This window comes from Heteronotia binoei, chromosome 12, assembly GCF_032191835.1.
Source record: "Heteronotia binoei isolate CCM8104 ecotype False Entrance Well chromosome 12, APGP_CSIRO_Hbin_v1, whole genome shotgun sequence".
NCBI lineage: Eukaryota > Metazoa > Chordata > Lepidosauria > Squamata > Gekkonidae > Heteronotia > Heteronotia binoei.
This window is the reverse complement of record NC_083234.1, coordinates 78,123,875-78,137,275: the sequence shown is the minus strand read 5'-3', so window position 1 is coordinate 78,137,275 and position 13,401 is coordinate 78,123,875. Positions and strand designations below refer to the sequence as shown.

General features: G+C 41.7%; 1 protein-coding gene across 1 annotated transcript in view; it reads left to right on the top strand.

Annotated features, from left to right (window-relative positions):
• The window catches only part of FIBCD1 (fibrinogen C domain containing 1), a 150,530-nt gene that overhangs the window by 127,448 nt on the left and 9,681 nt on the right, over positions 1-13,401 (top strand). Inside the window, exons 5-6 of the mRNA XM_060250850.1 lie at positions 4,446-4,542; positions 12,262-12,441. Coding sequence (XP_060106833.1) covers positions 4,446-4,542; positions 12,262-12,441 — 277 coding nt within the window. The remainder of the gene's footprint in view (positions 1-4,445; positions 4,543-12,261; positions 12,442-13,401) is intronic.

The window sequence follows — 13,401 nt, the reverse complement described above, 5'->3', positions numbered from 1 at the left end:
AGAGATGACTGAGAGGTGATACCATAACCATCTTCAAGTACTTGAAGGGCTGTCATCTAGAGGAGGGTGCAGAATTATTTTCTGTTTCTCAGAATATTGGACCACAACCAATGGATTGAAATTAAATTAAGAGTTTCTGGCTCAACATTAGGAAGAACTTCCTGACGGAGTGGTTCCTCAGTGGAACCAGCTTCCTCGGGGGTGGGGTGGGGGCTCTCTCTTTGGAAGTGTTTAGAGGCTAGATGGCCATCTGGCAGCAATGCTGATTCTGTGAACTTAGGGGGAGGCATTTGTGAAGTGTTGGACTAGATGACCCTGGAGATCCCTTCCAGCTCTATGATTCTGCCCCTCCCTCTGAGCCTTGGAAAGCGGCTGCTTATCAGAGCAGAACAGGCAAGGCTTTCTCTGGGCCTTTTCCAGGGAAAATGGGCTTAGCTGAGGTCAATGCAATTCGATACAATAGACCAGTGTTTCCCAAAGTGGACGATATTGCCCCCCGGGGACGATCCAGGGGGTCTGTAGTAGCCTTGGGCGCAATTGGGGGACGGTGAACAAAACTAAGTGGGCGGTGGAAGCATAAAAGGAGAAGAGAGTGGGAGGTGTCAAAACATCACGTTTCTGGGAGGGGTCCAGAATTTCTAATCAGTGTCTTCTGTAGGACGAGCATGTGGGAGTAGGCAGGGTTGCCACCCTAGGCGGTTGCCACCCTGCCAGGGGGTAATGCTGGGTGCCTCTTACTCCCCCTTCCCATGTGGCACGATTGCACCAGCCAGCAGGCAAGCCAAGAGCCCCAGGCAGCGCTGCTGCGCCACTGCCTTGCTTTGCAGGGCAAACGTTGCCTGCGCTGGGGCATCTGCCAAGGAAGCCTCCGAAGAGCACCCCCTTTTACCGTTATCTGCTGCTTTGGGGTTGAAAAAGGCTGGACGGCAGCACTTTCCCATTGCGCTAGTTGGAGCTGAAGATTTCCAGGGGGGTGCTGAGTATTTCTTTTTTCTGAAAAGGGGGCATTAGGCCAAATAAATTTGGGAACCTCTGCAATAGACCAAGGGTCTGACTAAAGAGAAGGCAGCTTCATGTGCTGACAACATAATGGGAATAATCAGTAAAAGCCACCACATCCCAGTTCTTGCCTTCTGTCACCAAGACTCAGAGCAGGCATTGTAAGATTGTGGCCAGCAGGAGAAAACGTTAAAGGGCCACTGCTTGTACAGACACCCCGACCTGGATGGCCCAGGCTAGCCCAATCTCATCAGATCTGGGAAGCTACGAAAGGCTGGTCCTGGTGAGGACTTGGATGGGAGACCACCAAGGACATCCAGGGTCGCTATGCAGAAGCAAGCAATGGCAAAGCTCCTTTGAACATCTCTTGCCTTGAAAGACCACTAGGCAAACTAGGCCATCTCCTAGGGCATGTCAAGAATGCTCTTGCCATTATCTTGAGATGCTTTTGCTTTCTCGCTGTGTTTTGCTACTATCTCTATGTAACAGTTGCAACATTCCTTTCTGCCTAGTCTCAAGAGTTACCTAGATCGCTCTTGCCTGATTATGTGCACACCTGCAAAGGGCCTGGAAAGAGTCTTGAGGGGAGGCACTGCTTGCTTCCACTTTTCTTTGAATGTGTAACAGTATGAGCCAGGGCTATAAGAGAAGGGCAAAAGCCCACCACAAACAGTTTTCGCAAGGAATGTCTTGCTCTGACCTCTCATGTGTTAATAAACAGCTATTCTTGTCAAGGACTGTCTCTGATCACTGAACTGCTGGGGTCTTGACAGGGTGCCAGCCTTCTGGGGGCACTGAATTGGGCACCCCCATGTGACTTGGTGACATGATCAATGCGGGGAGGGGGGGGGGTGCCAGGAGTTCACCTTGCCTAGGGTGCCAGACACTGTAGGGATCACCACAAGCCAGCTGCGACCGGACAGCACTTTACACGCACGGTTGTACAGACTATTTAAAGGGGCTCAGGGAGCAAACCAGACAAAACCTGCCAATTTGGGCCCTCAGAGGTTTTGGAAGACAAGGCTTTCTCTAGGTCTTTTCCAGGGAAAGTGGGCTTAGCTGAGTTCAATGCAATTAAACCAAGAGATAGATGCTTAATTAACAGCAGGTGTTCAAACCTAGAAAGCAGCAGCATTTTTCTTGATCCCTGTCAATAGAGCAAGGTTTAATCAAACATGAAAAATGCCAAGAAAGGCACTTTACAAGACTAATTTGAGACACAAAAGGAGTGAGGGGAAGGTGATTCAGTAGCGCAAGAGAATCAGGTTGCTACAACTCTCTTGTTAATGTTCTCTTTTTAATGATGAGTTTAGGGTCCCAAAATGGAAGGCAGATTCACTCCTGCATGTTCATTGTTTGGCAGGACTATATCACTGAGTGATGTCTTGCATAAGGGTGAAATGGTCAGTCCTGCTGGCAGAACTACCCTTGAACCACACACTGCCACAGATAAGACTTTTGGGGGTGGTGGGGGGGGGTGTTGTTCAACTGTTCTGCTGCTGCTCCACACGAAGTCCTTGAGAAACGAGTTCTAGGGAGCACACTGAGGAATCTGATTGACACGCACAAGAGAAAGTGGAGTGAGAGAAAATAAAACCAAAACTAGGTAGCAGGTGCAGCCGAAACATGATTTTACTTTGCAGAGACAATCAAATCTCCAGTAGCCAATCAGAAGCCCTGCTAGGCAAGAGCCCCAAATTGTTCCACTCGCTTTCTAAACATGCTGGGTGGGTGCCAGAAAAGATGTTGGCATGTGCTAGGAATGGGCACGGAACGTGAAAATGGTGGTCCATTTCGTTTCATGACTTGCTGGGATGCCCAAATCAGTGGTTCGGTTCATTTTGATTTTTTTCAGTTTCCTGAATTCTTTGTGGTTCCTTGGTTGGTTCCTTTTGAGAAGGTGTAGAATGGCTGCAGGTGTGGGGAGATCTGATGGGAAGCTCTCAGGTAGGGTGTCCCCCACACATGAACCTCCATGACTGCTGGCCTGTGGGACCCAAAGAAATAGCAGCTTTCCTTGTTACCTACCCAGTTTTTATCCTGCACTTTCTATAAAGATGGGAGACTACCAGGGAAATCCAGGGTTGGTACACAGAAGAAGGCAGCGGCCAACCACCTCTGAATGCCTCTTACCTTGAAAACCCCACCAGGGGGCGCCATAAATTGGCTGTGACTTGACAGCAAAAAAAACTACTGTATTTTTTGCACTATAAGACTCACTTCCCCCCCCCAAAAAAAAGTGGAGGGAAAAGTGTGTGCGTCTTAAGGAGCGAATACTGCAAAAAATTCACACAAATGCCTCTAAATTCACACAAACGGCTCTAAAAACTAGGTGCATCTTAAGGTCGGGTGCGTCTTATGGAGCGAAAAATACGGTAGCTTACTTCTGCCTATTATTTCTTTAATTAAACTTCTCTACCCTCTCCTTGCAAGTGAGCTGGATGTGTATATGTGCTGCTATCACTGAAAACAGAAGGGGTGCATCTAGTTCCCCCTGTGTAATATCCAGGGCTTTTTTGTAGCAGGAACTCCTTTGCATATTAGGCCACACACCCCTGATATTGTCAATCCTCCAAGAGAAGAAGAAGAAGAAGACTTCAGATTTATACCCTGCCCTTCTCTCTGAATCCGAGACTCAGAGGGGCTCACAATCTCCTTTCCCTTCCTCCCCCACAACAGACACCCTGTGAGGTGGGTGGGACTGAGAGAGCTCTCACAGCAGCTGCCCTTTCAAGGACAACTCCTATGAGAGCTATGGCTGGCCCAAGGCCATTCCTGCAGCTGCAAGTGGAGGAGTGGGGAATCAGACCCAGTTCTCCCAGATTAGAGCCCACACACTTCACCACTACACCAAACTGGCTCTCTACACCAAACACGGCTCTTAGTGCAGGGCTTACTGTAAGCTCCAGGAGGATTGGCTACGTCAGGGGTGTGTGTGGTCTCTTATGCAAAGGAGTTCCTGCTACAAAAAAAGCCCTTGTAATATCTAGCATAACTTGCCCCTGTTCTGATGTCACACTATTATGCATCTCTCCAGCACCAGCTGCTACCATGTAGCAGGGCAACATCAAGATGTTGGACCTGGGTAAATTATACCAATTACAGAAGAAGAAGGGGAAGCCAACACACAGTTGCCATTTTCAGCAGCAGCTACATTTATATTGCAAGGTCCAGTTGCGGCCTCAGCCACCTATTAATCATGACAGGCAGCCTTTTCAGAATCCTCTGTGCTCAGCCACTTCGATGTAATTAGCTAATTTGAAGGGTTTTTAATTTGCATTTTGCACTCAGATCTAATCAAGTGGCTCTTCCAGTGAGATCACAGCTGCGATGAATGGAGGAAGCGCCGGTGGGTGCAAATGACAGAGGTTCGCCCTGGAGAAGCCCTGCGCTGTGCACTTCCCTCTCCATCTCTTGCATTAACTCTCCGTTACGTGTCTTCCTAGGTCTTCCAGCGGCGTGAGGATGGCTCTGTGAATTTTTTCCGTGGATGGGAAGCTTATCGGGATGGATTTGGGAAGCTCACCGGAGAGCACTGGCTAGGTAGGCCTACCCACCCTGGTCTATTACAGTTCTGGGGGATGTTACATGAAGACTGGGACATGATTCCAAGGAAGCAGAGTGAGACAGATTGTCCAGAATGATTAATATGGAGTAGGTATCAGGAGAACATCAGAAAAGTCCTGCTGGATCAGGCCACTGGTCCATCTAGTCCGCCATCCTGTCTCACACAGTTGCCAACCAATACCTTTGGATGGTCAACAACAGGGTGAAGCCTTCTTGTGATGTGGCCTCCTTGTTCACCCTTATTGACAAGCATGGATCTGGTTGGATCCTGCCAGATATTCTCACATGATCTCACCTAAGTAGCCCTCTTCCTACAGTCCCTTCTCTTCACAAATGCTATTCAAGCAGATCACATAATCCCCAGCATAGCTGCTTCCAGTGGTCAAATGGAAACCCTTCCTACCCTTTTGGACAGAAAAAAAGCTGACTGGATCTAACCTAACAACTGTACATACGAAAGCGAGGAATCCCCAGAGAGAAATTTCACTAACCCTAGCAAAGTTCTTTTGGCATCCATGGAAATTCCTCAGATCTTTGACCCCAAGGAAAAACCTCCACATTTGATCAGAATTTGCCTTAAGGCAAAATTCCAGCAGCCGCTGGTGTGCTGGGTCTCCTTTGTGAATCAGCTGCATGCTGCCAAATGGCACCTCAGACAAAAACAACCAGCCTTTAAATGCAAACTGATGCTGCTGCGTCTTCTTGAGATTCTTTCCTTAAAAAACCAGAAGTCTGAAGCACATGAGAAAAAGAAAAAGGCATTAAGGCCTAGATGCTCCCGAGAGAATTGCCCATCTAAGCAACTTCTGCAAGCCAAGCTTAAAATGCAAGTGATGCAAGAGAACAGAGAAGAGGAGAGAACCCAGCCCTTTCCTCAATGAACCGTCACTCATTGCTGATGACAACTCCTAAAATGCTTAATTAAATCGCCTCTTCATCAAGAGATAATAAAACAGACAGGAGAACTTGCACACTTTCTCGATCCTGACTGATAGACAACGAAATCTTGTCTCTTGGCATCTGGGTGAAGGGACTCACAGGAAATGGCTTTTAACAGTGGCTTGAACCTGGAGGTCAAATTGAATGGTAAAGGAGAGAATTCCTCAGTCCAGCCAGAATGGCAGCTGGAAGGGGCAGGCCTTGGCAACCAGTGGGGGGGCTTACTAGTGGCAGAGACCCTCTTCAGCAACATTGCCAGCAACATGCTGATGTCACTTTCAGGCACAAAGGAAGTGATGTCAGCATGTCAAGATGCTGCTGATCCCCATTCCATCCTGCCATCCCCACCCCCCACCAGCAGCCAGCAGAATAGCAACAGGAAAGCACCCACCAGGGGAATGAGTCATGGCTCAGTGGAAGAGCCTCTGCTTGGCATGCAGAATTTCCCAGGTTCAATCCCCAGCACCTCCAGTTAAAAGATCTGGCAGTAGGTGATGTGAAGGATCTCTGCCTGAGACCCCACAGAAGCTGCTGCCATTCGGAGTAAGTGAGACTGACTTTGGTGAACCAAGGGGCTGATTCGATACAAGGAAACTTCATGAGTTCACGATTTTGTCTTGAAGTTGGTTGCTGATATTTTATTCAAATTCCTTTGAACTACTTAGGAAGCAAAGTTTTGGCACAGACAGACAGACAGACAGACAGACAGACAGACAGACAGACAGACAGACAGACAGACAGACAGACAGACAGACAGACAGATAGATAGATAGATAGATAGATAGATAGATAGATAGATAGATAGATAGATAGATAGATAGATAGATAGATAGATAGATAGATAGATGAGAGGGAGGGATAAAGATACAGCCAACAATGCTCTGGACTTCCGGGGTTGGAAAATGCCGAGCTGAATTGCTTCTCAGAAGGGGAGCAGGCTGGGCCTTCTGTTCGGGTTAGTGGAGGGCAATTCAATGCCTACTGCCTACTTTTCTCAGTCAGAGATCAGTCCAAGATATGCACAGGAAACTCTGAGGAGATTTACCTTGGCTAAAAGGGGGTCCGGGGGGGGGGCTTCTTTGAGGCTTTGAGGGGTCTCCAAAGACAAGTTGCATATTCATCATCTGCAGAAGTTTCCAGAGTCATTTATTCGACATAAGCTCGACAGGATCCTAACCTTCTTTGAGACTGCTAAACATCTAAAGCTATACAAGACCGGTGTTGGATCTGGATAACTGCAGAAAAAGGTACTGATGACTATCTTCATTCCAAGACTATTTAAAGTTAAACAAAATAAAATCAGAAGGTGGGAAATAGAGATTCAGAAAGCTTGGAAGAAGAAGGGGAGAAGGGGCGAAATTTGAATTTAAATTTAAAGGACAGTGCTAAAAAGTGGAAAGGAATTTATTGTTTTGTCTACTTGCGGTTTTGGTGAAAAAGCCCCATCATCACAGATTTGCAGCTCTCACAGTCAACACAGGAAATACATCAAACATCGCGAGATCTTTTTACCAGTGAAAACGGGATTTGGTGGCAAGAAAAGCAGGAAGTGTCAGATGGAAAAGCGAAATCATTGAAGCAGCTAGCCTACTCTAGGACTATAATATCATAGAAAAACATCGGCGGCCATTACTAGAAGGTCAACATTTAAACAAAGTTTTTAAAGTGTTCGGGACATTAAAAATTGGTGAAGCTGACAGAGGTGACAATTATAAGGTAAATACTATTGGACATTATCGCTGATAATTATTTTAGAAGCCTTTTGAAGGAAAACATTTTTAAAGGGAAGTAGAAAGTCGCGACCGCCATTTTGGAAAAAATAAAAATTTTAAAAATTAATATCTGAGCCCAGGAGGCTCAGAGGATGGCGAAATTAGGGTTATGGAAAAGGGCAAGCCTTACTCTATCAAGCCTGATAGTTTAAATTTAATTTGGAGAGGTCAAAATTTTTGGTGTTTTTTTAAATGTCAGAGCATAAATTAACCAGTGCAAGGACTTCCTCAATGGAGAAAATGCAAGAGCAATTAGAAGCAATGGAAGCCAGGATGATGAAAGGGGTGAGAGACATGATAACTGCTTCTAAAAAAGAAATTAGAAAAGACATTGAAGAGCTAAAGAAAGATATAGAAGATCTCAGAAATGAGACTGTGGTAACATCAAAGAAAGTGCAAGAGGTGGAAGAGAGAGTGAAAGTACATGATTCCACCTTACTAAAAATGCAAGAAAAGGTGGCAATTCATGACTGCAAACTGATGGCAACCCAGATACGTCTGAGAGGAGTACCTGAGAATGAAGAGACTGATTAGAAAGGATATATAATAAGAATAACTGCAGAATTTTTGGAGGAAGATCCTGAAGGAACTAGCATGTATGACTATATGTATAAAGTGAACTCACTATATGCCAAGAAAAATAATCTACCAAGAGATGTGGTTATAAAATATGACAAAAGAAATGGTGGGGAAAATCTTGAATAAAAAATTTGAAAAGACATTGATAGTGGGAGGCAGCAGAGTAAGAATCATGAAAGAATTGCCAAGACAAGTGATAAATGACAGAAAAGCATACAAAAAATTGACAGAAAAACTACGTGACAATGAAATGAGGTATAGATGGATAATACCTGAAGGTCTGAGCTTTGAGCTACAAGGAAAAAGGATTAGAATTACAAGCACCCAGGAACTGCGTAGGTTTTATGAAGAACATAAAGAATTTGCACCATGATGGATTACAAATTATTATCTTGGAATGTAAATGGACTAAATTCACCACAAAAAAGAAAGGAAACGTTTCATTGGATTAAAAAGCAAAATTGTAATATAGTTTGTTTACAAGAAGTACATATCAAACAAAAGGATTACAAATGTTTATGGAATAAACAACTGGGACTAGAATTTTATTCATTGGCTGAACAGAAGAAAAGGGGAGTGATTTTCTATATTAAACAAGAATTGGAGCCGAAATTAGTGTTTAAAGATAAAGATGGAAGATTTGTAGTGGTAGGAATAATATTAAATGCAAAAAAAACATTGGGACTGTATGCACCAAATGGTGCAAAGGATGCTTTTTTTAAAGACATTATACAACACTTTGATGAACTGACTTATGACCAAGTTTTGATAATGGGGGACTTTAATGGAACAATTAAGAACACACTGGATAGGTCTGGGGGTAAAAAAAATAATAAGGAAGGAAAATTGCCAAAGTCTTTTTTTGAATTGGTCAAACAAGAAAATTTGGAGGATATATGGAGGAAATTTAATCCTGAAGTGCGGGACTATACCTTTTTTTCAGCAAGACATAAAACTTTTTCCAGAATTGACATGTTGTGAGGCACTAAAGACTTAGGCTATTTTCTTAACAAAGAAAATAGAGATTTTACCTAAAATTGGGGCTGACCGTAACCCAATAATGTGGATTACAAAATTGTCTAAGAAGTTGAGAAGATGGAGATTGAATGAACATTTACTACAGAATAAAGAAATAGTGACATCTCTAGAAAATGAAATTAAAGCTTTCTTCCAAATAAACGATAAAGAGGATATAGAATTTCAGATGGTCTGGGATGCTTATAAAGGAGGAGGAATATTGATTACATTGAATAACAAAGATAAGAGGGCAAAAGAAAAACAGATGTTGGACATTCAAAATGAAATAAAGAAAAAAGAAGGGGAACTGAGAAAAAGGCCAGGGAAAAAGAAAATTAAAAGGGAGATTACAATATTACAAATGCAAATGAGACATTTGTTAAATAAATAACTGGAATGGAATCTGAAAAGATTGCAGCAGAAATCTTTCAAGGGAGCAAACAAACCCAGAAAATATTTGGCCTGGCAACTGAAGAAAAAGAGAGAAAGTAAAATTATTAATAAATTTGTGGTGGATGGAAGAGAGGTGGTAGATCAAGAAGGAACAAAAAGAGAATTCTTTAAGTATTATGCCAAGTTATTTAAAGGTGTTAAAATAAGGAAAGAAAAGATGGATGAGTACTTACAAAAGATAAAAATAGCACCCTTAGCAGAAAATATGCAAAAAGTTTTGAACGATCCAATTGAAAAAATAAAAATTGAAGCAGCAATTAATGCAATGAAAAATGGAAAAGCACCTGGGCCAGATGGATATACAGCTAAATTTTTTAAAACCCTCAAAGAGGAGTTAATCCCAAAACTTCAGAAATTGATGAATATGATAAGAACAAAAGGGAAAATACCAAATATGTGGAAGGAAGCTGTTATTTCGTTGATTTCAAAGGAAGATAGAGATGTTATGAACATTAAAAGTTATAGACCAATTTCATTATTAAATGACTATAAAATATATACAAGAATCTTGGCAGAACGCTTTAAACAATATTTGATAAATTTTATAAAGGAAGATCAAGCGGGGTTTCTTCCCAAAAGGCAAATAAGAGACAATATTAGAACTATTGTAAATATTGTAGAATATTATGAAAGACATCCAGAAAAGGAAGTAGCATTATTCTTTGCGGACGCAGAGAAAGCATTTGACAATTTAAATTGGGATTTTATGTTTGCAGTAATGGAGAAAATGGAGCTGGGAGAAAGCTTTATAAGAATGATAAAAGCAATATATACTGAACAACGTGCAAGGCTATGTATAAATGCTGATCTTACAGAAGACTTGATAATTAGTAAAGGTACAAGACAAAGTTGTCCACTTTCCCCACTGTTGTTTATAATGACTCTTGAAATATTACTGATGCAAATTCAAGAAGATAAAGAAATAGAAGGATTAAAAGTAAAAGGATTTACTTACAAATACAGAGCATTTGCAGATGATATAATGTTTATAAATGAAAACCCCATACAAGTCACACCTTTGTTGTTAGCCAAAATACAAGAATATGGGGAGTTGGCAGGACTTTGTATTAAAAAAGAAAAATCAAAACTTCTATGTAAAAATATGCAAATAAATAAGCAACAAGAATTGCAGAGACTAACGGGCTATGAAGTTACCTCCAAGGTAAAATATTTGGGTGTGGAGATAACAATGAAGAATATTGATTTGTTCAAAAATAATTATGAGAAGCTATGGCGTAAAATGGATGAAGATGGCGTAAAATGGATGAAGATATGTTAAAGTGGAATAAACTTATTTTGCCACTGTTGGGTAGAATAGCTGAAATTAAAATGAATATTCGACCAAAAATAATGTATTTGTTTTAAACTATTCCGATTGTGAAAGACAGTAAACAATTTAGTAGATGGCAAAGAAACATTTCAGAGTTTGTGTGGGCGGGGAAGAAACCAAGAATTAAAATAAAAATTTTAACAGATGCAAAAGAGAGAGGCAGATTTCAATTACCAGACTTAAAATTATATCATGAAGCAGTTTGCTTAGTATGGATAAAAGAATGGATAATGTTGTTAAACAAAAAACTCTTAGCGTTGGAAGGTCATGGAAATAAATTTGGCTGGCACGCTTATATGTATTATGGAGGGAAAAAAGATAGATGGCTTTTTCTCTCACCATTATATAAGAAACAGCTTACTAAATACATGGATGAAATATAAGAAATATGGAGATGAGAGAAAACCGTTACGGATAGTGCCAGTTGAAGTGATAAAAATAACAACTGAGACGGGTGAAGAAAAGTGGTTGTCCTATAATCAACTATTAAAAATACAAAGGGGCAAAATAGAATTGAAAACTGCTGAAGTGCTGAATAATAAATATGATTGGTTTCAAATGCAACAAATAAAGAGCTTGGTGGAGAATGACATTAAAACTGAAGGAATATGAAAAGAGCAAACAGAAATGGAAAAAGTTCTGCTTGGAGACGATGAAACATTAATTTCAAAATTATATAAATTACTTTTAAAATGGTCTACGGAAGATGAAGTAGTGAAATCTCAAATGATTAAGTGGGCAATTAATGTAAATAAAGAAATACAGATGGAAACTTGGGAATATTTGTGGAAGAACTCTATGTAGCTTTTGACGTGTCATAGTATTAAAGAGAACTGTTTTAAAATGATGTATAGATGGTATATGACTCCTAAGAAATTGGCAAAGATGAATAATAAGATGCCTGACAGATGTTGGAAATGTAAAAAACATGAAGGTTTTTTCTACCATATGTGGTGGACTTGTGAAAGAGCAAAAAAGTATTGGCAGATGATTCAACAAGAAATTTCTAGGATCTTGGGATACGAATTTAAGAAAGTTGCAGAGACTTATCTGTTGGGATTACAAATGGAAAAATTTCCAAAAGAAGATAGAACTATAATTTGGTACTTGCTTTCAGCTGCTAGGACATTACATGCGCAGTTGTGGAAGCAAGAAAAAATACCAGAGAAATGGGATTGGATTGTAAAAGTTATGACATTGAGTGAAATGGACAAATTAACAAGAATTTTAAGAGACTATGTTTTAGAAGTTTTTAAGATGGAGTGGGAAAAGTTCAGAAGATACGTAGAAAAAGAGTGGAAAATAAAAGAACATTGGACAATTTTTGATAATGATTAAGTCTTAGAAAAAAGAAGACTATTAATTTTTGCTTTTATTAGTTAAGGGTACCTTTAAACATTAGTATTTTAAGTAAATAACAACAGCGGGGGTCAAGTAACGGGGGAGGGGTGAGTAGAAAGTAATATATGGGGTAGATAAAAGAAGTTATTAATGATGCAAGAAATATAATTTGTTACCATATGATGCCAAATAAAATTGTTTTAAGCACCAAGATACAGCCAACAATGCTCTGAGGGGGACTCTTGCCTTCCTTTGCTGCTTTAGGGCTGAAGCGGATCCACGCCTTGACCACTCAGGCCAGCTGCGAGCTCCGCATAGACCTGGAAGACTTTGACAATGGCACCGCTTATGCCCATTATGGGGCCTTTTCTGTCGGTCTGTTCTCAGTCGACCCCGAGGAAGACGGTTACCCTATCAATGTTGCTGACTACTCGGGGACTGCAGGTGAGCATCTGGGGTGAGCAGGTTTATAAGTTTATAATAAGGTTTATTAGGGATACTCCCCAAAGTCTTTTGACCCAAACATCACCCCAGATTTTGGCAGTTCTGAATTACTCACTTTTGCTTAAGAACATAAGAGAAGCCATGTTGGATCAGGCCAATGGCCCATCCGGTCCAACACTCTGTGTCACATAAGAACATAAGAGAAGCCCTGTTGGATCAGGCCAATGGCCCATCCAGTCCAACACTCTGTGTCACATAAGAACATAAGAGAAGCCATGTTGGATCAGGCCAGTGGCCCCTCCAGTCCAACACTCTGTGTCACATAAGAACATAAGAGAAGCCATGTTGGATCAGGCCAGTGGCCCATCCAGTCCAACACTCCGTGTCACATAAGAACATAAGAGAAGCCATGTTGGATCAGGCCAGTGGCCCATCCAGTCCAACACTCTGTGTCACATAAGAACATAAGAGAAGCCCTGTTGAATCAGGCCAATGGCCCATCCAGTCCAACACTCTGTGTCACATAAGAACATAAGAGAAGCCCTGTTGGATCAGGCCAGTGGCCCATCCAGTCCAACACTCTGCGTCACATAAGAACATAAGAGAAGCCCTGTTGGATCAGGCCAGTGGCCCATCCAGTCCAACACTCTGTGTCACATAAGAACATAAGAGAAGCCCTGTTGGATCAGGCCAGTGGCCCATCCAGTCCAACACTCTGTGTCACAGAAGAACATAAGAGAAGCCCTGTTGGATCAGGCCAGTGGCCCATCCAGTCCAACACTCTGTGTCACATAAGAACATAAGAGAAGCCCTGTTGGATCAGGCCAGTGGCCCATCCAGTCCAACACTCTGTGTCACACAGTGACAAATATATGTGTGTGTGTATATATATATAAACACACACACATATGTATACATACATATACACACATACACATATATATTTATATATGTATATTG